This window comes from Rana temporaria, chromosome 9 (genome assembly GCF_905171775.1).
Source record: "Rana temporaria chromosome 9, aRanTem1.1, whole genome shotgun sequence".
Lineage (NCBI taxonomy): Eukaryota > Metazoa > Chordata > Amphibia > Anura > Ranidae > Rana > Rana temporaria.
In genome coordinates this window covers 26,541,332-26,566,639 of record NC_053497.1, presented here as the reverse complement: position 1 = coordinate 26,566,639, position 25,308 = coordinate 26,541,332, and the positions used below count along the sequence as shown (strand labels likewise).

Genomic DNA, 25,308 nt, shown 5'->3' with positions numbered 1-25,308 from the left:
GTAAATGGGTAAGTACGGATCATATTTTAAAACAAATAGCCGATTCCCCTAGACAAAACGAGCAGGAATCTAAGGCTAAAAAGTGTAAGCTATGGGTGAACCTCCGCTTTAAAGCTGAACTAAGCTCTATCAACATTAACTATTTGTAATACTTATGCTGCTAGCATTAGTAAATAGATAGGAAGGTATATCATATTTACTTGTTTTAAACGGTTTTCTTTTTTTAATACATTTTATCAGTTGATTCCTGGTTTCTAGCCTAGGCAAAAATGAAGTCATTTCCATTCACAGGGGTTTGCTTAGCTAAGCACGCCCTCTTGCCTGCATGCCTGGGCTAAGGGCATATGGATTCCAGGAAGTAAATGCTACATGAATCATTTGCCCTTACTCAAGACACTATAATGGTATCATTGAAACTTTACTGGAACAGGACCTATATAGGACCTACGTTTTACACACTTAAAGTGGAGGTTCACCCAAAAACCTTTTTTTTAACATTAGATTGAGGCTAGTTTTGTGAAGGGGAATCGGGTGTTTTTCTTACAATCGAAGCCGTACTTACCGTTTTAGAGAGCGATCTTCTCCGCCGCTTCCGGGTACGGGCTGCGGGACTGGGCGTTCCTACTTGATTGACAGGCTTCCGACGGTCGCATACATCGCGTCACGATTTTACGAAAGTAGCCGAACGTCGGTGCGCAGGCGCCGTATAAAGCCGCACCGACGTTCGGCTTCTTTTGGCTACTCGTGACGCGATGTATGCGACCGTCGGAAGCCTGTCAATCAAATAGGAACGCCCAGTCCCGAAGACCATACCCGGAAGCGGCGGAGAAGATCTATCTCTAAAACGGTAAGTACTGCTTCGATTTAAAAAAAAACACCCGATTCCCCTTGACAAAATGAGCATCAATCTAATGTTAAAAAAAAAAATTCGGGTGAACTCCCGCTTTAATATGCTAAAATCGTTGCCCCCTTAAGGGAACCAAGAGTGATATCTAGCATTTTCTATAATCCTAGCACTATATGCACTTTTAAAAGACAGGTTCATATTTATGTGTGTTACTGTCAACAGTGTCCCACTTACTGCCATTTTTGTAGCATCTGTCCATCTATAGCAAGCCATATTATGTTTTATTGTCCAACACATAATGCAAATGAATTCTACGTAAGTGAAGGAAGGCATGCATTTGAGTTAATGCATAATATATTCTGTTTCTTCAACTCATGACCCTTTCATCAGTTATCTAGAGAGTCTCATTTCAGCAATGCTGGAGTCAGACCCTCCACACAGATTTGTCATAACTGAGATAAACAGGATGCTGATACTTAGAGAGAGTGAGTCAATCTATCACAGTTCTTGGGCACATTGCCTGAGCAGAGAAATAAGGGAGCCGTCAGTTGTCTGAACTATCACGTGTATGTGAGGGCACAATGGAGACACTTACTGTTTTCTCTTACTAGGCAGAACTCCAAGGAATTCTGACTCTCCAGGCTGCTGTCCAGATCCACCGGGACATTTGGCTGGCTCTGTTTCTCTAGTCGATATTGAGGACCTACAACACACAAACCAGGTTGTTATATGATCATATCATATATTGAATAGAAGTGATAATTTTATGCAAACTATGCGCAATATAATTAGTATTTTATACAATGGTGTACAACATTTCAGCCCCTCAATAGTTACAATGTGTTTGGAAAATGAAACACATTGTGTCCAACAAGCTATAAAAAAAAAACGTTGCAATCTTAGATGTAATTCAATTTTCGTTCATTTCCAACAACCTATAAATCCATGGAAAAGTCTGGGTCCCCAATGGTGAGATTCACCCTTTCTATTGGTCTAGTTTTCTTAGTGTCTGGCACAAGAGGTGATTAAAAAATCCATAATTTCATTATGCCTGCTTTAGGCACTGTGGCTAATTGGGGACCATATATCAAATCCGGTGGCAATACCACAAAGTATCCAGATTCTGAATTAGAATGTTTAACCTCATCCATTGGGTGATGGAAGTGAATATTTGCAGATCTCCTGAGCTAGCCTTATTTCAGAAAATTCCTCCGGAGGTCACAAAGAATTCCTCAAGGTTGATTCTGTATATGACTTTGGCAGCCAGGATCACTATTGAGAAATATTGGAAGCAGCCTATGACACTATTTGATTACGTCAAATGAAAACTTAATTAGATTATGGTTAACAGGCTCACCTGCACCCTCCAAAATAACAGTACGAAATTTGTGAAGATGTGGGATCCATGAATTAAGTATTTGTACAAAGACTAGTGAGTCTTGGGGGACCCTCTTTACTTTGCCTTTCGTCATTTTTTTCTCACAAATTAACCTTTTCTTATTTTACATTACTCTTTACTTTATTTCAGGGATAGGCAATTAGTGGACCTCCAGCTGTTGCAAAACTACAAGTTTCATGAGGCATAGCAAGACTCTCACAGCCACAAGCATGACAACCAGAGGCAGAGACATGATGTGACTTGTAGTTTTGCAACCGCTGGGGGTCCACTAATTGCATATCACTGCTTTATTTCCTTTTGCCAAAGTTGGCAAACATCCTTTTCCTTTTCTCACTTATTAACTTATGTAGTGCTCCCAGGTATCCCAATAGGGCCACTAATGCCTACATGGCATACACAATGAAATTATCGGACAATAATTGTCAGTTTTTATTTTTTTTGCATGCTAATCTTATATTGAAAAGGTTTACTCAAAAGAGTTTACTGAAGTTACGAAAATTCTCATACGACAGAATAAAAAATCGAAAGTGATTTAATGTGTTGTAGTGCATTTGTATTGTATTTTTGGACAACAATTGTACTGCTAAAACTAAAACCGTATGATCTGGTATCATACGAGAAACATTTTCGTGCATGTCCCATCAGATAAATTTGCATGAATTGTCGTGATCGGTTCTGGAAAGCTCTGTACTAATGATCTGATTATCATAAGATCGGTATTTCCCGTACGATTTTCTAATCGCGTGTACGAGCCATTAGGCTTTGAACCCCCCTCCACCCCTATACGGATTATGGTTTGTGCCTATTTGGGATCAAATTAGGATAAAACACTTCTATTATGTTCACCAATATAGATATTATTGATTGCTATGTACCTAAATCCATCTGACATCTCTACGACAAGAAATATCCATGTTTGGTAAAAACTGATCAAATTTTTTCCTCAGATTATTGGTGTACATGTTTTCTGAGAATTTTTTGATGCTTGTTCACTACCCACTTCAGCCCCGGAAGAATTGGCTGCTGAATGACCAGGCCATTTTTTGCGATTCGGCACTGCGTCGCTTTAACTGACGTGCGACGTTGTACCCAAACAAAATTTACGTCCTTTTTCCCCACAAATATAGCTTTCTTTTGATGGAATTTGATCACCTCTGTGTTTTTTTTTTTTTACGCTATAAAGAAAAAAAAGTACTAAGGAGTGATTCTTACTGTTAGGGGGCGTGGCTACACGTGACACATCACTGATGACTAGACATGTGCACTGTAGAAAAAAAATAATTCTGTTTTCGTTTTATCTGTTTTTTTGCTTTTTATTTTAAATTGAAAATTCGTAAATTCGAAAATTTGTAAATTCGAAATTCGTAAATTCATAAATTTGAAAATTTGGGAATTCGGAATTCAGAAATGATAAAATTCGGAAATGATAAAATCTCGAATTTTCAAAATGTCCAATTTTCAAAACTTCCAATTTCCGAAATTTCAAAATTCTGAAATTCGAAAATTAATCTCCCCCAAAAATATATATAAAAAACAATTTTTTCCTTAGTTTAGGCCGATACGTATTCTTCTACATATTTTTGGTAAAGAAAATCGTAATTAGCGTTTATTTATTGGTTTGCGCAAAAGTTATAGCGGCTAAAATATGGCATAGTTTTATGGCATTTTTATTATTCTTTTTTTACTAGTAATGGTGGCGATCTTTTTACAGTGACTGCGATATTGCGGCGGACACATCGGACACTTTTACACTTTTGACGCTTGTTTGGGACCATTGTCATTTATACAGCGATCAGTGCTATAAAAATGCACTGATTATTGTGTAAATGACACCGACAGTGAAGGGGTTAAATAGGAGGGGGCGAGGAAGGGGTTAAGTGTGTCCTAGGGAGTGATTCTAACTGTGAGAGGGCTGGGCTACAAGTGACATGACACTGATCACTGCTCCCAATTACAGGGAGCAGTAGATCAGTGTCCTGTCACTAGGCAGAACAGGGAAATGCCTTGTTTACAAAGGAATCCCCCCGTTCTGCCTCTTTGTGACACGATAGCGGGACACCATAGGACAGATAGATTCCGCGGGTCTGGTGGATAAGGTCACGGAGACCGCGGCGGGCGGGCGTGCGCCCACTAGGTGGCAGATTCAAAGCAACGTACCTGTACGTTGCTTTGCCTGCCCATGCCATTCTGCCAACGTATATCTACGTGAGGCAAGCGGCTACTATACTTGTTGTGGATGACCCATGTGCCTTACCGTTTTGTGTATCTTTGAGACTTTGCCAGTATTTGCATTGCTGTTCTTGACTACTTAAAAAAGCAAGAACTCCAGAAATCCAAAAATGTTGAGGTGTTACAGGAACGCGAGGTGAAGGAAAATGGTGCAAAATATGGAAACCTGTTCTAGTGACAACTGTCTAGAAGGGAATATGGCTTTGCTTTGTCAGTGAGACAGAAAGCGAATTGACAATTCCCAAAACAAAAAAAAACGAAAAAAAAAAAAAGAAAAAAAACCTGACTGGGGTCTTCTTAACCTTTAACTACTTTACAAAACTATCCAAACCATACAGAAAATGTGGGTTTATGTACCTTTTAAATATACAATTTGAAAGCATTTTGTTATATCTCTTATTAAAGATAATTTCCAGGCATTTCTGTGTTTTTTTAAAGTCAGCAGCTACAAAAACTGTGGCTTCTGACTTTTAATATAAACTCATCTGTCCCGGAATCCAGCAATGTGCTGTCCTTTTCCCTCCATCTTTCTGTCACTGGCATCTCAACTGTAGGCACCCGGCTGTGACAGCTTGTGGCTTCATAGCGAGCTGCTCACTGCGCATTCGCAAGCCGTGCTGCGCATTGTAAAAGGTCCTGCAGTCTTCTGGGACCTGTGACATGTTTCAGATGATTGCAGGGAGGGAGGGAGAGAACTTCCGCTATGATCGCCTAGGTGATCCGAGCGGAAGTGGGAGCGGGTACTTGTCAACAATATGTACTTTTTTGAGTGGAGCTGTGCTTTAATAAAACATAAAAATCCTACCAGAAATCTAGTGAGCTCATTGTACAACACTGTTTTTAGATAGCATTGTTCCCAGCTCTCTCTTTCTATGGACTATAGAACACCTCCTCCCTATGTTATGAAGAGGAGAAAGTAAAGTGCTCTGTAATCCCATCCTAGGGTAATGACCCTGCTCCTTCAAAGATACACAACAGTGAGTAAGCAAAGTCATCTTAAAGTCTCATACATACAATCGCACTTCCATCTGACTTTTTAATGGATTTCTGTCCGAAGGGCGTTGGCCGTGAACTTGTTCTGCATACACACGGCAGAACATTGTCAGCCAACATTCACCAAATCCAGTGTTTTTTCAGCTCTTTACCGCCACCATTTGGGCAACTTCTGCTATTGTTGTCTGATGTTTAGCATTGGTTCTGAGCATGCGTGTTTGTACTTCGGATTTTAGTCTGATGGACTTGTGTACACACAATCGGATGATCCGACGAAACACATTTGTTGACGGAAAGTTTGAGAGCATGCACAGCAAACATTTGTCCGTGGAAATTCCAACAACAATTGTCCGATGGAACTAACAGAAGGTCAGATTGTCCAATAAAACACGTCTGTCGGACCGCTGTTGTCGAAAAGTCCGATTGTGTGTATGGGCCTTAAGACAGAGGTATGTTACTGGTAAGACCATCTAGTGTAAATAAAAAGAAAAAAGGTTGGAACAAAAAGCAAAACGGATGGAGCCACCACATCTGAGGACTGATAATCTGCAATATATAACACTGTTATTCTCCGGTTTCAATACACTTTAATAATAAAGACAATATTGCACATTCTACCCTTTCAACAACAGCAACCAATCAGATGCCAGATATATTTTATTTATTGCTTGTGCACTAGAAGAATGTTAGTATTAATATTCTGCTTGCATGTGTGGGGGGTGAATAGCTCAAGCAGTTCAGACCTCTTCTGATCTACCACTAATTAAGAGGGTCTCTCACACAAACAATAAATCAGTGCTAATGGAGAATGTGAGTTATAGGTTTGGAACGGCTCTCCTAAATTATGATGCTGGATAAGCAAAAGACAAGTGGATCTTTCCTACTTTATTCATTTTTAACATCCTATAGCTTAGATGTTATGGCAATTTTGTAATTTTAAATTAAAAACGATACAGTTTAATATAGAATTTTAGCTTTAAATTAATGATAGAGACTTGACACAATCCATTATAAACTATAAAAAGATGTCTTGAAATATAGATACACACGTGCAACTTTAGTTCCTACAAGTACACATAGGGCTCTTTCACACGTCCGTTCAGTTTTTCAGATCAGTTTTTTTTTCATCAGTTGATCCGTTTTTCCATCAGTTTTTGCATCCGTTTTTTTTTATTTTTTTGGGGCTTTTTACATAGAAAAACGGATGTTAGCGGAACGGATGATAAACGGTTCATCCGTTAACGTCCGTTTTTCGTCCGTTCCGTTTTTTAGACGGAAGAAAAATAGGGTTTTCTTCCGTCCAAAAAAACGGAACTGAACGCAGACGGACGCTAGCCCATAGGGAAGCATTGCGGTCCGTTAACGGACGTCCAAAAAACGGACGAACGGAACGGACGTGTGAAAGAGCCCTTAGGGGGGAGATCTAAAACTGGAGCACTCAGAATCTGGTGCAGCTGTGCATGGTTTCCAATCAGCTTCTAACCTCAGCTTGTTCAATTAAGCTTTGGCAATAAAACATGGAAGCCGATTGGTTTCTATGTAGAAGTGAGTTTGATTTTGCCCTCTCCAGCTTTAGTAAATCAACCCCACAGGTTTGTAACCAGGAAACCACGATCTTCATTATTCCCAGATTGTAAGCTCTAATGAGCAGGGCACTCGGATTCCTCCTGTATTAACCACTTCACATCCCGTCCATGTACATATGATGTCCACAGGAGGGAACTAGCATCCTGGGTGGACGTCATATGACGTCCTTGGGCTTCCCGGCCATCTAGGGGGCACGCACGGGCCGCATCGCTCGGAACCCGGTACGCAAATGTTTACCTTTAAAATAAAGTCAACGCAATAGGTAAACTTAAAGGGGTTGTAAAGAAATATTTTTTTCCTAAATAGCTTCCTTTACCTTAGTGCAGTCCTCATTCACTTACCTCATCCTTCCATTTTGCTTTTAAATGTCCTTATTTCTTCTGAGAAATCCTCACTTCCTGTTCTTCTGTCTGTAACTCCACACAGGAATTCGAGGCTTTCTCCCTGGTGTGGAGAAAGCCTCTTGAGGGGGGAGGGGGCGAGCAGGAGGGTCAGGATGCTATCTACTTTGCAGATAAAAGAAAAGAACTGTGTGTTAGTGGGCGTCCTGACACTCCTGCTCGCCCCCTTCCCCCTCAAGAGGCTTTCTCCACACCAGGGAGAAAGCCTTGCATTACTGTGTGTAGTTACAGACAGAAGAACAGGAAGTGAGCATTTCTCAGAAGAAATGAGGACATTTAAAAGCAAAATGGAAGGATGAGGTAAGTGAAGGAGGACTGCACTAAGGTAAAGGGAGCTATTTAGGAAAAAAAAAAATTCCTTTAGCCCAGGTTCACACTGGGCTGCGGGAGTGAAGCCGTACGAGTTCAGCTGAACTCGCACGATTTCACTCCTGCTGGCAGTCCCTGATTTTGGCCGCGATTTCAGAGAAGTCAATGTAAATCGCAGGCCCCAAATCGCAAAAAGTAGTACAGGAACTACTTTTTGAAATCGGTGCAGCGCCACACCGATTAGGACGGTGCCATTGCCGGCAAATGCCACCGATTTGAGATGCGATTTCACATCTCAAATCGCATCTCAAATCGTACCAGTGTGAACCAGGCCGGACAACCCCTTTAACATTTCTTAAAAAATTGAATTGTTAGAATTGTGAATGTTTGGAATTAGGGAGGATTAACATGTAAATTTACACTAAAACAGAAAATGATATATCATGTGATCAGAAGCATGACATAGGTTTTTGCTGTGTACTGTTTTTGAACCTTCTTTTCCTGTCTACTTTTTACAACCAGTTATTAAATGTCACAAAAAGTAAGGAAATACCAATAATCTCAAAAAGACACAAACCTTGAAATGATTCTGTATAGTATAAGGTCATATTTATCTGCTAAAATATTGCTGTGAGCCTGACCCGAAAGCCACTCGCACTGACCACAAACATAATGAAACCTTTTAAAAAGCAGCACAGATGGAAAAGGTTAAATATCTCACAGTATAAGCGATGCCTCCAGGGAATTCCTATTTTGTAGCATTTATTTCTGGAATTGGACTGGGGTCTCCCTATGACACCATGCACAGGGCTGCAGGCCTCCTGTACCCTTTACAGAGACCTTAAAAATGTCAGCGGCCTGAGAGGAAACACGTTTGTTTATGTGGCAGCGGGAGACGTTTATGTGAAGCAGTAATACGGCCGTCAAGAGAGAGCTAGGCGGAATGATTGATCTACTGTGCAAACACGCCATGTAATGGACCACAAACAGAATTGGCTGTGGGCTCATAGAGCCAATGTCCGAATGTGACAGTCTTTTACAATAAAGAGGCTGAACAACTGTCACAAAGCAATCAACAGACTGCCATTATTGCTTGTAAAGAATAAACTTAGTCTTGGATTAGAACGCCAACTAATTTATCTAATCACACTAGGGCAGAAATGTATAAGCATTCTCAGGCATCTGAAAAGCACCAAAGCAAACCACCGCTGGTGTGACAATGCAACCGGCCAATGTTCATGCATGCATAGAGGTTAATGGGGGTTAAGGTTCGCAATAGGCCAAGGAAATTTAGTCCAGGCAATGACTTTCCTCTGTGACTGGTCAACGAAGAGAGGCCTTCTTCCAGTTGCAAAGTATCCACAGACAAAGCAAGCATGCTCAAATCCGCTGTAGCCAAACCTAGTATCCTTGGAACTTATTATGCATAGAGGTTAATGGAGGTTAAGGTTAGTAATTGGCAATGGAAATTTAGTTCCGTCAATGATTTTCTTGTGTGACTGGTCAACACACAGAGGCAGTTGCAAGGTATCCACAGACACAGCAAGTAAACTCTAAGGCCGCGTACACACGGTCGTCCCAAACTGATGAGAATGGTCCGACGGGCCATTTCCATCGGTTCACCGCTGAAGTGGCCTGGTGGTCTGATGTGCGTACACACCATCGTTCCAAAAACCGATTGGGTCAGAACGCGGTGACGTCAAACACACAACGTGCTGAATAAAACGAAGTTCAATGCTTCCAAGCATGCGTCGACTTGATTCTGAGCATGCGCAGGTTTTGAACCGATGCTTTCTGTACTAACCATCGGTTTGGACCGATCGGGCAGCGGGCCATCGGTTCGATTTTAAAGCATGTTTTAAAATTTTGGACCGAAGGACAACAAACAGATGGGCTATACACACGGTCGGTTTGGACCGATGAAACTGAACCTCAGTCCATCCTCATCGGTTTTGTCCGACCGTGTGTACGCGGCCTAATCCTCTGGTGTCCAAACTACTGTCCTTGGTACTTACTGTGAATAGAGATTAATGGGAGTTTGGGTCTCAACTGGCCAAGGGAAAATAACCCAGCCAATGACGTTCCTCTGTGACTGGTCAACAAGGACAATCCTTCAATCCAATTACAAGGTATTCAAAGACAGAGCAAGAATGCACAATGATGCCCAACCTACTGTCCTTAGAACTTGTATATAGGTTAATGGGGGTTAAAGTGGAGCTCCATCCAAAAGGGGACTCTCAGATGATCTGTCCCCCCCCCCCCACCTGCCACATTTGGCACCTTTTGAGCGGGAACCTGGTTTTGACAGGAACCCGCTTCCACCTCCGGCCGAGTTGGCCACAGCGAACTCAGTCAGAAGTTTGGCCCCCCTCCTCCTTCAACCGCAGCTGGCCAAAATAGAGAGAGCACTTCACGCAAGTAGGGAACTGGCTGTGACGCCGCACAGCTTTACTGCTGGTTTCCCATAGTGGAGATGGCGGAGGCAGCACCTGATAGCCAAATGAAAAATTGGCCCGGGTGAAGACACCGCTGGATTCCTGGACAGATAAGTGCCCCAATAATAAAGGCCTTTTAAAGACTTAAAGGGGTTGTAAACCTCCGTGTTTTTTCACCTTAATGCATCCAGATAAAAAAAACACTTTGCGGTGATAGCCCCCCCCCCCATTTTACTCACCTGAGCCCCGTATTTTCGTGGGCGTGTCCCTGCTGTCCTTCTCTCCACGGAGTCCCGGCTTTGATGAGATAGATTGATAGCGGGGACCGCCCTGTCAGCTGCCAGCTCAGCGGGGATTTTACGGAGGATCCCCGCTGAGCAAAGCGGATACACTTTTCGATGTTTCTAAACCTATAACCTTCTGTTCACATCTATGTGTCATACATTGCACGACAATAGCTATCCAATCTTTTTCTAAGGCACATCAATGTAGTATTCACTTTTTTTAAAATTTCCTGCACATCCTTTTATGCTGTGACTTTGGCCTCATAGACTTTAATGGAATTGCATTAACAATGCATGTACATCATTTTTTTTTACACTCTTTTGCCATAACAATGGGATTCTTTCCCTATACAGACATTAGATATTACCAGTGACAGCAGCTCCATTAGGGGCACTGCCCCCTAATCAATGTGTCCGGGTCCTAATCTTCATGCAGGGTGTCGAGACTCAAGAATTGTTATGTTTTTTTTTTTAGAAGCACATGATTAGAGCCCGAGACTCCAATTGGCTTCAAAAAAGCACACCCAGTTGTGTGACATTAGCGAATTAACCACTTGCCGAGCAGCCGCCGCAGTTTTACTGTGGCAGCATGGCACAGCTGGTCGAAACTACATTATGTTGCGTCACTTTGCCCTGTGGCCACTAGCGACGTGCGCTTGTGACACAGCGAGAACACACACAGATCCTGGTTCTTTCCCGAGAGAAATGACTGATCGTGTGTTCATAAAAATATGAACAGCGATCTGTCATTTCCGTTAGTAAGTCCCACCCCCCTTCAGTTAGAACACAGTTAACACAGATCACCCCTAGTGTTAACCCCTTCCCTGCCAGTGACATTTTTACAGTAATCAGTGCATTTTTATAGCACTGATCGCTGTAAATTTGTCAATGGTCCCAAAAATGTGTCAAAAGTGCCCAATCTGTCCACCATAATGTTGCAGTCCCGATAAAAATCACAGAACGCTGCCATTACTAGTTAAAAAAAAAACAAAAAAAAAAACATACTTCTATCCCCTATTTTGTAGACGCTATAACTTTTGCACAAACCAATCAATATACGCTTATTGCGATTTTTATTTTACCAAAAATATGTAGAATACATATCAGCCTAAACTGAGGGAAAAAAATATATTTTTTTGAAAAAAAACGTGGGATATTTATTATAGCAAAATGTAAAAGGTAGTGTTTTTTCGCAAAATTGGCGATGTTCTTTTGTTTAAAGCGAGAGAAAAAAAAAAACGTAGAGGTGATGAAATATCACCAAAAGAAAAAAGAAAGCTCTATTTTTGGGAAAAAAAGATGCAAACTTTGTTTGGGTACAGCGTCGCACGACGCGCAATTGTCAGTTAAAGCGACGCAGTGCCAAATTGTAAAAGGTGCTCTGGTCAGGAAGGGGGTAAAAACTTCCGAGGCTGAAGCAGTTAATATATGCTAATGTCTTCCTGCTTCTCCCCCCAGCCAACCAGAAAGCGGGTCCCGAGATTGGCCAGGGAGTCTCAGGACACCCTTCCCGTTTGACCGGGAGGAGAAGCAATGGCCTGGCTCTTCAATCGGCAAGCTGCGGGCGGAGGAGCAGCAACAGTGGCTACCAGAAGTCCTACCCAGGCCCCCCGGGGAGAGGAGCCATGTTGTATGGGGGAATGAACTGGGGAGAGGAGCCATGTGTACGGAGGAAGGTACCTGGGGAGAGGAGCCATGTGTACGGAGGAAGGTACCGGGGAGAGGAGCCATGTGTAAGGAGGAAGGTACCGGGGGGAGGAGCCATGTCTATGGAGGATTGTACCAGGTAGAAAATGGGAGAAGCTGCCACCCCATCACTCACCGAGCTCCAAGTAAGTACTGGCGTGTCTCCTGTCCGGGCTGCTCCTCCCCACACTGATCCCACCTCACTGCATAATGTGTCCAGACCTTCTGTGTTCTGTCAGAATTTCCTTTATTATGTGCTATGAGCTCATTTCACCCTCCCATTCCCCTATATACAGATATAGGGTCCACTGATTCCTGTGTATGGTGTTATCCCTGTTCTAGGGAAGGAAATGCATGTGTGTGTGTGTGGGTGGGGGGGGGGGGTGTGGAGCAGGTATTGCACACAGGTTGGGGGGGTTGTTTGCGGGAGACAACTACGCAAATGTACGAAAACACATCAAAAACACATTAAAAATGCACCAGATAGGTGAAAAAATGTATAGAAAATAGAGTGTAACATAGGCATAATATTAAAAAATCATATTAAATGAAAGAAAAAATAAATATTAACATAATAAAAATAACTGCCATTTTATATGGAGATGTCCCTTTGGGGGAGATTTACTAAAACTGAGGCACACAGAATCTGGTGCACATGTGCATGGTAGTCAATCAGCTTCTAACAGCAGCTTATTTAAAGGAGTTGTAAAGAAAAAAATGTTTTGCCTAAAATTAATGTCTGCACGGTAGACAGACAGAATAGTGTAATGATTCTGTTAAAAAAACAAGTAAATACCTATTAAATTTCTTCATCTATATCACCTCCGGTGTTCAAGTTTCTGTTCTCTCATTCACTTCCTGGTTTGCGGCGCTCGTTCATGCAAGAACTACATTTCCCAGTATGAATTGCGGCACGCCCAGTAATTCACACCTCCTTAAAGTCTCTAACATGTAGAGAGCGTCCTGCCGCACAGATGTAGTTCCCAGGAGGGGGTGAGCATGTTACTGACCACCGCAGTAAAGCCTCCCTTCACGGTGGTCAGTAAAATCAGACAAGCAGGAAGTGAACAGAACAGAGAAGAAATAGAGCAATTTCTGAGCAAAAACAAACAATGAGGAAGTGAAAAGAGGAATGTCTGCAAATTTCCTTTACAACCCCTTTAACGAAACTTTGACAATAAAACTTGGAAGCCAATTGGTTTCTATGCAAAGCCGCGCCAGATTTTGAACGCTCCAGTTTTAGTAAATCTCCCCATTTCTGTCTATTCTAGCTGGACATATACACAAACAGGTTTGAAAACAGTATTATTGTATAGATACAGGTTAAGAAACAATCACCTTCTGTAAATTAAAAACAGCTTTTAAAAACGATATCCAGCAGGGTGACTTTGCTTTAAATACCTTGGCCAGCTGTCAGGAATCACACTGAAAAATCCACCACTGTCGCTTCTTATTTGGAGCAAAAAAGTTATCCCTTCAGTCAAGGTTTAAAGGGAAAAAAATAAATAAAAAAATCGGGAAGAAAGGCCCTAACTTTTATCTGAGATAGTGATGTCTGTAAACTCTATCTCTCTTTTCTGCTGACAAGCGGCGGCTGAGATAAGATTGGAAGCGAGGCTCACTTTACTGGGATAAATAAATAATCAATACTCATCTAAATGGAAATGAGGAACAGCAGCCCCCACACCCCCCTTCACACCACCACCTTCTGATAACAGGACCCCTTATCAGGGATCCAATTTTTCAGGCCTGGGCCTTATCAACATCACTCAGCTCTGAGGTAATGTGCAGGAGGGAAGGGGGGAAAAAATCCTGCTGCTAAATTAAAGCGATTGAATGAGATCAGTTTAGTGAGGTGTTGGTTACCCGCAGTTCAAATGTTTAGAAATGCAATTTTGCTCCCATTATGTAGCAGTGGAGGTGAGAGATACGCAGGGAAATGCTTGGGGCATTAACGTGACAGCAACTTAACTCTTCAGCCCGGAGAGGCCAGCAAAAACATTGTTGATTTCACAAGCGCATTGCCTTTCAACTTGCTGCGTTTCCTTATAACCCTTGGACCACCCTGTAATAACAGTACCGAGCAAGGCTGCACAGAAATGTGCACAAACAGCAATTTGGTCAATCTACACTCTTATTAGTTCTTGGTGGCAAAGCCACGGCACAAAGAGAAAAGTTGATATGAAATAATTAAGGGTTCTTTCACGCTAACTAGCAATTGAAAGCATGTTGCTGCTTTTTTCTATTGCTAGCAAATTGCACATAAGGAAATGCATTGTTTTCAAATAAGTAATCAAGAGAGGATTAGACTTCGGGGCATTTGCCAGTACTAATAAGATAAGCTGGGTTGGTGGCCTTGAGATAAGATCCTCCCACATTCAGACATCGATAAGAGTTGAAACTATAGACATACAGAAAGAACTACCAGACCAAAACCAGATGAAAATGGCCGGAATTTTTTCAACTGTTGGTAAAGTAAACAAAACAAATTAAATATGACTTTCTTTTTACCAACAATTAAAATGATCGTTCCGTTTTTGTCTGGCTACTGTTGGGTTCCCATCGAGGGAAGTCTTACTTTGGAAGCTGTCTTCCCAGAGCTTTTGATCTTGTTTGAAGTTTTCCTTCACCTGACTAAGGCTGACCATGCACGAGAGAGAGAGAGAGAGAGAGAGAGACTTGTAAAGCGCAACACATGCGAACTGAATCGCCTCTGGGCACTGTATCCATTTCATGGGTAAGGAACCCCTTGACCTCAGAAGAGATGGGTTTTAATCCTTCTCCTGAAGGCCAAGTGGTCCGACTCCAGTCGGATGGTGGTTGGTAGTGCATTCCACAGGCAAGGTCCTTGGACTGCAAATCTTCGATCTCCTTTGGACTTGTATCTGGAGGAGGTTTTGATTGGTGGATCGCAGAATGCGATTGGGGTTATGGGCCTTTATTTTTTCGCATAGATATTGGGGGGCGTTGCCTTGAATACACTTATGTATTAGGCAGAGTGCCTTGAAAGTGATTCTGTCTTTTACTGGTAACCAATGAAGGGATCTCAGTGAAGGTGAGATTGATTCCCAAGGTTTTTTCCCAGTCACTAGTCGAGCGGCCGTATTTTGAACGACTTGCAGACGAGTGATTTGGTATTTGGGGAGTCCTAGATAGAGGGCATTTGCGTAGTCAAGTCTGGAATTGATGATTGTTCCCACCACGACTGCAATGTCCTCTTTCGGGATAAAGGGCGTGAGTCTGCGTAGTAGGCGCAGCAGATGGTGGGATCCGCTGACTACTGACCCTATTTGTGCATCCATTGTCATGTAGGTATCGAAAATGACTCCGAGACTTTTGACTTTGGTGCTAGGGGTAATAGTTTTACCCAGAATGGGTGGGGGAGTCCATGTTGACGCGGGGTGATTTTTCCAGTTAGCGTCCCTTTGTTTGTTCGACCGGCGAATGGAACAAAATAAAATTACTTGATTCTCCATCCGAACACTCAATCTGAATGGGGGAATCTTCCTGCCAAGTCTCTGCATTCTGACAGCAGGGAGACTTCTCCGCCTTAGGAATACATTGATCAGCACTGCTGGGTATATCCAGTGGCATTGATTGACAATAACATTTCCAACAAGCTGGTTTGATCGGTACTTTTCATTTTACAGGTATCGTGGCGGGACTACACGCAGTAGTAAGTGTCAAGTGTGTCCTATTACAGATAGGCAGTGCATATGTCCCAGCCCAGTCCAGACACGATTAATCGAGATGACAGACAACAGTGTGTGGTGATGCAGTTTCTTGTGAACAAAGGTGTAAAACCCAGATATCTACAGAAGACTTCAAGCACAGTAAGATGATGAGACGCTCAGCCGCAGTAAGACATTTTAATGGCGTAAACGATTTACAGATGGTTGTGGTGGTTCCCAGCCCACAGCACTCATTTCTGTGAACATTCAGCACGTTGAACACCTGATCCTGGATAGTTGACGCATAACCTGTTCTGAAATTGAACAAAAGACTAATCTTTCTGTGTGAACAAAAAAATACAATCACTCACGAACATTTGCATTTTCAAAAAGTTAGCGTACGCTGGGTACCAAGATAGCTTTCCACTTTTGACCAGCACAGAAGAGTTTAAATCTGACCTGTGTTGAAGGAACGTTTTGACAGGGAGGGCAAGGATTTATCAGGATTACATGTTACGAAACTTGAGCACATCTTTTTACTCCGGAATGAAAACAAACATCATTGCAGTGGAAGCATGTGGGCTCAAGACCACCAAAAAGATTTGAACAATTGCATCTGCAGGTGGTGATGGAAAGTGTTTTATGGGACAAACAAGGCGTAATTCATGTGGATTTTCCAACCCGTAGTGCCACTATCAACAGTGAATATAACCATTGTGTTCTAAATGATGTGCATCTGCAGAAAAAATTGCCTGGTTTGATCACTAAGAGTGTCCTGTTTTTCCAAGACAAAGCACAAGTTCATACTGCTCCTTGCACTACGTGCACATTACAGCAACTCGGCTGGAGTGTATTGCCACCACACTCCGAATGATTTCCATCCATTTGGGCCCCTAAAAGTGTTTCTCGGAGGTCAGCATTTCAGCACTGATGACTAAGTTAAGCCGGCTGCCCTAGCATGGTTCAGGCATGCTGACAAATCTTTCGATGCTGAAGTTTTCCAGACTTTAGTAACACTGGGATCAGTGAATAAATCTAGCAGGGGATTATGTTGAAAAATAAATGCAGTTTCCACTCCTTGAAATGTGTTCTTTTATTATATAAACTCAAAAGTCCAGGTTTGACTTGAACGCCCCTCGAAGATCGAAATTCGTCCAGTCCCTGCTGAACCTGCCAAATTTAGATTCATGTATGGCCGGCTTAAGGGTGCAAGTCTAAAAGGACTTGCACATGTAGTCAATTTATTAACATAATTGTGCTGTAATCAGCCTAGGACTAAACTTGGGGGTATGTACTCCCCCTGCCATTACTAATAAGATGTGTTAAGTTGGTGGCCTTGAGTTGAGATACTGCTCCCAATTCAGACACCGATAAGAGTCGAAGACATAGAATTGCAGAAAGAAGCACCAGACAAAAACCAGATAAGAGTCCAAAATTATTTTAATTCTTGATTTAAAAAAAAAAAGTAATTTTAGGACTTTTATACCAGCAGTTAAAATTATTTTGGGCTACGTCTATGGTTTGAGCTACTGTTGGGTGCCCATTGAGAGAAACCATGCTTTGTGGAAGCCCCCTCAGCATAGTATTTGGGTTTGATTGACATTTTCCTTCATCCAACTACAAAAGCAAATCTAAACGTTCCAAAAGTTGTTCTGGAATCGTTCAGAATTCAACACGTGCTGGGCAGAGTATTAAATAAGTATTCCAGCACCAATTTATTTTGGCGCTCTGAGAGGCCATGTGACCGAAGGCTAGGAGCCAAAAAAGAAGTCAATGCAGGAGAAGAAAAGGTGCGTCACAATTAGGGCTTTAATAGGCCAAAAAAAAAATGAGGGTTTTGACGTCAGTATGAGAAGCTTCTCAGATCGTTCTGAATTTACTGCATGTGCAGTTGACCTTCAATTAACCTACTTCAGCTGTTTTTGCATCCGTCAACGCTGGCTTTTAACCATATCCCATCATTCCCCATGTCCAATCACTGTGCCACTAAGCCACACTTTGTGCGGTACATTTTTAGTCCACAGAGATCTATCCCGTAAAAGAAAAGACTAGCTGGTTGTGTTTTCTCTCTAGGACAAGCATTCCCAGTCCTCCCCTGGCTGTAATGAGGTATAGTGAAAAAGTCCTCCATTTAAGATTTTTCAGGATATCATATCATCTCATGAAGTTGTGAACAAAGTGCTCCAATTAGCTTGTAAAAACGGCAAACAAAATGCGATGGAAAGCAAAAAAAGTCTCATGCATTAATGTACAATATTGCTAGGCATTTTCAAGCACTGCTGGCAGGAAGATGTTAAAGGCCTAGCGATATTGTAATAAACCTTATATGGGTTACAGTATATACATTTTCATACAATTTGTTAATTATGTCATCAAGTATCTTTAGATAATAATTCCTGTCAGATTGTTGTATTATATAGGTCATTGGAGACCTCTGTTAACTGAGTTTTCTGGCTCCACGGCCAAATTCACACACATTTTAATCATAACGGCGATTTAATTTCATAATATAAAATATATTTCTATTCAACCATCGTTATACAGGGAAAATCACTGAGTGCCATGTATACATAATGATATATATATATATATATATATATATATATATATATATACACACACACACACACACAGGATATACATAAAACATACACACATATACACACAAAAGCAGAACTCTGGGCAATTTTTTTTTTTACATGTCCTTGTTGCCGATCTTGTACCTTCACCAACTATGTCACCCATGTTCTTCTGAGCTCTGTAGATCCTCTGTAATAGGCTGCTCATCTTGCTGAAGAAACTTTAATGTTTGGTGACTTCCTGTTTGTAAGACCGCTGGCTGCTAGTCCTCCCGTATCCTCAGCCAGCGGTCTGACATGCCCAGTTGTAGTCCTCTGAAAGCGAGCAGGGAGGAAGCAGACATGTAGTGGGCGGAAGGGGTCTCACAGCCCTTGGTCTGTGCCACCCATGGAGAAGGTGTCCTCCTCCTCTCTCCACTGCTCCTGCCAGTCACAGCACCTCCTGCCACACCACCCCCCGCCTGCCATCTTCGTGCAAAGCGGGGATTATGATCACAAATCACTTGTATGACACAGCAGGGATCTCCTGCTGTGTCAGGTATTGTATATGAGAACACCAATCGCTGATGTCCCGCCTCCTGCCGGTATTGGAACAGTGCGCTGTCAATCCCAAGACTGGTGGGAGGTGGGACATCAGCGATCAGTGTTCTCATATACAATACCCGACACCGCTGTGTCATACAAGTGATTTCTGATAATAATCCTGACTCTACACTGGTGGTCCCTAACATTCGGCACTGGTGATCCCTAACATTCGGCACTGGTGGTCCCTGACATTCGGCACTGGTGGTCCCTGACATTCGGCACTGGTGTTCATCCCTGATGGTGCCTGACATTCGGCACTGGTGTTCGTCCCTGGTGGTGCCTGACATTCGGCACTGGTGTTCGTCCCTGACATTTGGCACTGGTTTGCATTTATATTAAATTAATATTGTATTAATATGCATTTATACTAAAATGCTTTGCATTTATAAGGCTTTAACCTATCATACTATGCTGTGAATGAGAGTGGCATTTGTATCCGACTACCCAAAGGTCATTCCCAGAGTCATACAAGGTGAAGGCACAGTGAACGAGGGGGAGCGCCCATCCGGGCGGCAACCGCTAAAATAAAAAAACCTTCTGTCTTTACAACCACTTTAGTGTGCCCCCTTCAGCTAATACTGTTTGAGAACCTAAGTAAACCAAGGCATAAAGACATTAGTCAGACAAAAAAGAGACTCGACTGTAGGGCATCTACCCACCAGTGAACCAGAGGCTCCAGGGAAGGCTCAGAGATGATCGAAGAGGTGGGCAGCTGATACAAGGACATGTAATGTCAGAGAGAGTCAGCCCATGCCCTGACAAAGCTAGGAATACAAACAGCTGTCACCAGTGGCGACATAACATTTGATATTAAAACCCAGAAACATTTGCAGCACAACCAATTTGTATCGCACCTATAATCAGTATAGTGCAAATCTATACTTCAACACATACACAAATATATATTACAATATGTGCATACAAATACAAAATAAATGCGCATATAAGAAGAGTGCATTCAGTGCCTTGAAAAAGTATTCATACCCATGGAAATTTTACACATTTTGTTGTTACAACAAAAAATGTTAATGTCATTTATTGGGATTTTATGTGATAGACCAACACAAAGTGGCACATAATTGTGAAGTGGAAGGAAAATGATAAATGGTTTTCAAGATTTTTTACATATAAATATGTGAAAAGTGTGGTGTGCATTTGTATTCAGCCCCCCTGAGTCAATACTTTGTAGAACCTCCTTTCACTGCAATTACAGCTGCAAGTCTTTTTGGGGATGTCTCCACCAGCTTTGCACATCTAGAGAGAGTGAAGATTTTGCCCATTCTTCTTTGCAAAATAGCTCAAGCTCTGTCAGATTGGATGGACCGCATGTGAACAGCAATTTTCAAGTCTTGCCACAGATTCTCTATTGGATTTAGGTCTGGACTTTGACTGGGCTATTCTAACACATTAACATACTTTGATCTAAACCAGGGATCTCCAAACTATGGCCCTCCAGCTGTTGCGGAACTACGGAGGCATTGTAAAAGTCTGACATTCACAGACATGATGAGGCATGATGGGAATTTTAGTTACTGAACAACTGGAGGGCCATAGTTTGGAGACTCCTGATCTAAACCATTCCATCGCTGCTCTGGCTGTATGTTTAGGGTCGTTGTCCTACTGGAAGGTGAACCTGCGCTCCAGTCTCAAGTCTTTTGCAGACTCCAACAGATTTTGTTCCAAGTTTTCCCTGTATTTTGGCTCCATCCATCTTCCCATCAACATTATGCTGCCACCACCATGTTTCACGGTGGGGATGATGTGTTCAGGGTGATGTGCAGTGCTTGTTTTCCGCCACACACAGCGTTTTGCTTTTAGCCCAAAGTATAATTTTGGTCTCCATCTGACCAGAGCACCTTCTTTCACATTCGCTGTGTCCCCCACATGGCTTCTCGCAAACTGCAAACGAGACTTCTTATTGCTCTCTTTCATCAATGGCTTTCTTCTTGCCACTCTTCGATAAAGGCCCGATTTGTGGAGAGCACGACTAATAGTTGTCCTGTGGACAGATTCTCCCACCTGAGCTGTGGATCTCTGCCACTCTTTCAGAGTTACCATGGACCTTTTGGCTGCTTCTCTGATTAATGTTTTCCTTGCCCGGCCTGTCAGTTTAGGTGGACAGTCATGTCTTGGTAGGTTTGCAGTTGTGCCATACTCTTTCCATTTCTGGATGATGGATTGAACAGAGCTCCGTGAGATGTTTAAAACTTGGGATTTTTTTTATAACCTAACCCTGCTTTACACTTCTCCACAACTTTATTCCTGACCTGTCTGATATGTTCATTGGCTTTAATGATGCTGTTTGTTCACTAAGGTTCTCTAACAAACATCTGAGGGCTTCACAGAACAGCTGTATTTATACTGAGATTAAATTACACACAGGTGGATTCTATTTACTACTTATGTGACTTCTTAAAGTGGTTGTAAACCTTTTTTTTTGGACTTTTACCTATAGTTAGTGGAAATATCCCCTAAACGTGCGCCGTTTAGGAGGTATTTCACTTGTTTTCTTTTAACAGAGAAGTTTTTTTTAGCATTACAGTACAGTCAGCTTTCGACAATAAAATATTGCATAGTACAGTATGAATTTGAAACCTCCATGCTGAGCATCCTACTAATACAAAAAAAAATATCATTTCTACCAATACTCAACCAGTGAGAAGTCACCGGTATATATCCAACTAGGTCCGGGTCATGGTAACCTTAGGGTACTCGATCTCCGTCCCCGATTGGGGGGGGGAGAGGCCATTAGCCGCCCAATCTATGTAAAAAAAAAATATATATATATAGTTTTATTAAAGCATGGTTGAGTGCCACCCGGTGGGCGGGGGAGTGATATATCCCCATCTGGAAAAGGGGGGGGGAATACATCAGTAGGTCCACCTCCTCTCCGGCTCCTCACCTACTTGCGTCCACCCATGCAGCCCACACCTTATCAAATTTAGCCGGGCATTGCCTGTTCTCGTATGTGAGCTTGTACAGAGGAAGTACTAAATCAACTGCCATTTGCCAGGCTTTAAATGTAGGGGGTTCAGCCGCCTTCCAGTGGAGCATTACCTCCCTCCTGGCATAGAATAGTGAGAATGTAACACAGAGTTTAGCATACCTGTCTCCCTCCACGTCTCCCAAATAGCTCAGGAGGAGCACCATAGGTTCCCTTGGCACCAGAGTTTCCAAGAGTTCGCTCAGTTTCCCAGCTACGTGTTCCCAGTATGTTTGGATTTTGCGCAGGCCCACACCATATGCCAGAATGTGCCTATTTTCGTGTGGCATCTGGGGCATGACGGGTCTAAGTTCGGGTAGATGCTGGCCATCCTATGTGGGGTGTAGTAGGCCCTGTGAATAAACTGGATATTTCACTTGTAGTCTGCCGAAAATGTTAACAGTGCATTCGCGGGGAAGAAACAAAACTCTGTGCCGATTCTTCCCTAGCCTGTGCAGTTAATGGCGGCTCCTGTGCGCATGCACGGGATTGACGTCACGCGGCTCCGGCAAATCACAGAGCCGGAGTCCATGGCCCGGAAGGAAGATGGGCCAGAAGATGGATGCTGCCTACACATGGGACATCGCTGGATTCTTTTGCAGGTAAGTGTCACATAATGGGCTAGTATGCGATGCATACTAGTCCATTATGCTTTTCATTTGCAGGCTTTGCAGCGAACAAAAAAGGAAGTAAAACCCATCAGGGTTTACTTCCTCTTTAAGGCAATTGGTTCAACCTGTTTTTAGTTAGGGGTATCAGAGTAAAGGGGGCTGAATACAAATACAAGCCACACTTTTCACATATTTATTTGTAAATTACCATTTATCATTTTCCTTCCACTTCACAATTATGTGCCATTTTGCGTTGGTCTATCACATAAAATCCCAATAAAATACATTTAAGTTTTTGGTTGCAACATGAAAAAATTTGGAAAATTTCAAGGGGTACGAATACAGGGCCTTGCAAAAGTATTCACTCCCTTGGCTTTTTACCTATTTTGTTACATTACAGCCTTTAGTTCAATGTTTTTTTAATCTGAATTATATGTGATGGATCAGAACACAATAGTCTAAGTTGGTTAAGTAAAATTAGAAAAATAAATACATAAAACTATTTTTCAGAAAAAAAAAAAAATGATAATTGTCATGTGCGTATGTATTCACCCCCTTTGTTATGAAGCCTGTAAAAAGCTCTGGTGCAACCAATTACCTTCAGAAGTCACATAATTAGTAAAATGATGTCACCTGTGTGCCAGAGGCTGAAACACCTAAGCAAGAGGCACCACTAACCAAACACTGCCATGAAGACCAAGGAACTCTCCAAACAAGTAAGCAACAATGTTGTCAGGGTTAGGTTATAAAAAAATATCCAAATCTTTGATGATCCCTAGGAGCACCATCAAATCTATCAGAACCAAATGGAAGGAACATGGCACAACAGCAAACCTGCCAAGAGACGGCCGCACACCAAAACTCACAGACCGGGCAAGGAAGGCATTAATCAGAGAGGCAGCACCGAAACCTAAGGTAACCCTGGAGTAGTTGCAGAGTTCCACAGCAGAGACTGGAGTATCTGAACATAAGACTACAATAAGCCGTACGTTCCACAGAGTTGGGCTTTATGGCAGAGAGGCCAGAAAAAAGCCATTACATGGCACATTTTGAGTTTGCTAAAAGGCATGTGGGAGAATCCCAAAATGTATGGAAGGAAGGTGCTCTGGTCTGATGAGACTAAAATTTAACTTTTTGCCCATCAAAGAAAACACTGTCTAGGGCAAACCCAACATATCACATCACCCAAAGAACACCATCCCCACAGTGAAACATGGTGGTGGCAGCATCATGCAGTGGGGATGTATTTCAGCAGTTGGGACCGGGAAACTGGTCAGAGTTGAGGGAAAGATGGATGGTGCTAAATATAGGGATATTCTTGTGCAAAACCTGTACCACTCTGTGTGTGATTTGAGGCTAGGTCGGAGGTTCACCTTCCAGCAGGACAATGACCCCAAACACACTTCTAAAGCAACACTTGAGTGGTTTAAAGGGAATACATGTAAATGTGTTGGAATGGCCTAGTCAAAGCCCAGACCTCAATCCAATAGAAAATCTGTGATTAGACTTAAAGATTGCTGTTCACAAGTGCAAACCATTCAACTTGGAACAGGAACAGTTTTGCAAGGAGGAATGGGTAAAAATCCCAGTGGTAAGGTGTGGCAAGCTCATAGAGACTTATCCAAAGTGACTTGGAGCTGTGATAGCCGCAAAAGGTGGCTCTACAAAGTATTGACTTTAGGGGGTTATGCACATTGACTTCTTCAAAGTTATGGGCATGTTTTGTAAATAAAGACTTAGGGAACACTGTCACTTCAAAGCATAAATCACTACATGATTTGCGGATGTGAAAGTGGTGACATGTTTCACATTGAAAGTGGAAAGCCATGTAACATGGGACACTAGTCAGCATAAACTCCAAACATACAAAGAACACACCAAACTGGATTAAAAACAGCTGAGGCCTTGTTTGTTGTTTTTCACAAATAGAAACAATTAACAATTCACCATAACTTGTAACCACTTGCCGCCCACCCGCAATGTACTGTGGGCGAGAGACAGCAGTAGGCAAAGTGGGAAACTCAATAAAGGGGTGGGATGGACCAACCTGTTGACCTTAGAAGGAAGGTTACTGGTGTGTCCAATATTTAAGGCAGGTGGACCTGCTAAGTGAGAGATAAGAGAAGTGTTGTGGGTCAACGTTAAAGGGGTTGTAAACACTCATGTTTTTTCACCTTAATGCATCCTAAGCATTAAGGTGAAAAAACTTCTGCCATTCACAGACCCCCCAGCCCCCCTGTTCTACTTACCTGAGCCATGGAAAGTCCCCCGACAGTCTTTCTGCCCGGGGTTCTCGGCTGTTGATTGAATAGATTGATAGCAGCCATTGGCTCCCGCCACTGTCAATAAAATTCCAATGACAGGGGCGCCAGTGGCGAAGCCGAGTCTGGCATTCGTGTCCATAGACGCATAATTCTGACTCGGGAGCGAGGCCGCAAGGTAACCCCCTCGGAAGAGCTCTTTTCCAAGGGGGGTTATCGGATGCGGGGAGGAGTCGGGAGAGCCGCCGAGGGACCCCAAAACAGGTGGATTGGGGCCACTCTGTGCAAAACGAGCTGCACAGTGGAGGTAGGTATGACATTTTTCTTATTTAAAAAAAAAAAATTTAATATCCTTTACAGTCACTTTAAGGTGATGTGTGGCAGTAGAAGTAGTGCAGAATGAAGATTTCACCCAACACAGCAGAGCTCTTGCAGCAGGGAGAAGCAG

The 25,308-nt window shown here is 42.5% G+C and overlaps 1 protein-coding gene across 1 annotated transcript in view; it reads right to left on the bottom strand.

Moving 5' to 3' along the window:
- MAPKAP1 (MAPK associated protein 1) overlaps window positions 1-25,308 on the bottom strand; it is a 322,753-nt gene that overhangs the window by 92,528 nt on the left and 204,917 nt on the right. Inside the window, exon 8 of the mRNA XM_040323013.1 lies at window positions 1,443-1,550. Coding sequence (XP_040178947.1) covers window positions 1,443-1,550 — 108 coding nt within the window. The remainder of the gene's footprint in view (window positions 1-1,442; window positions 1,551-25,308) is intronic.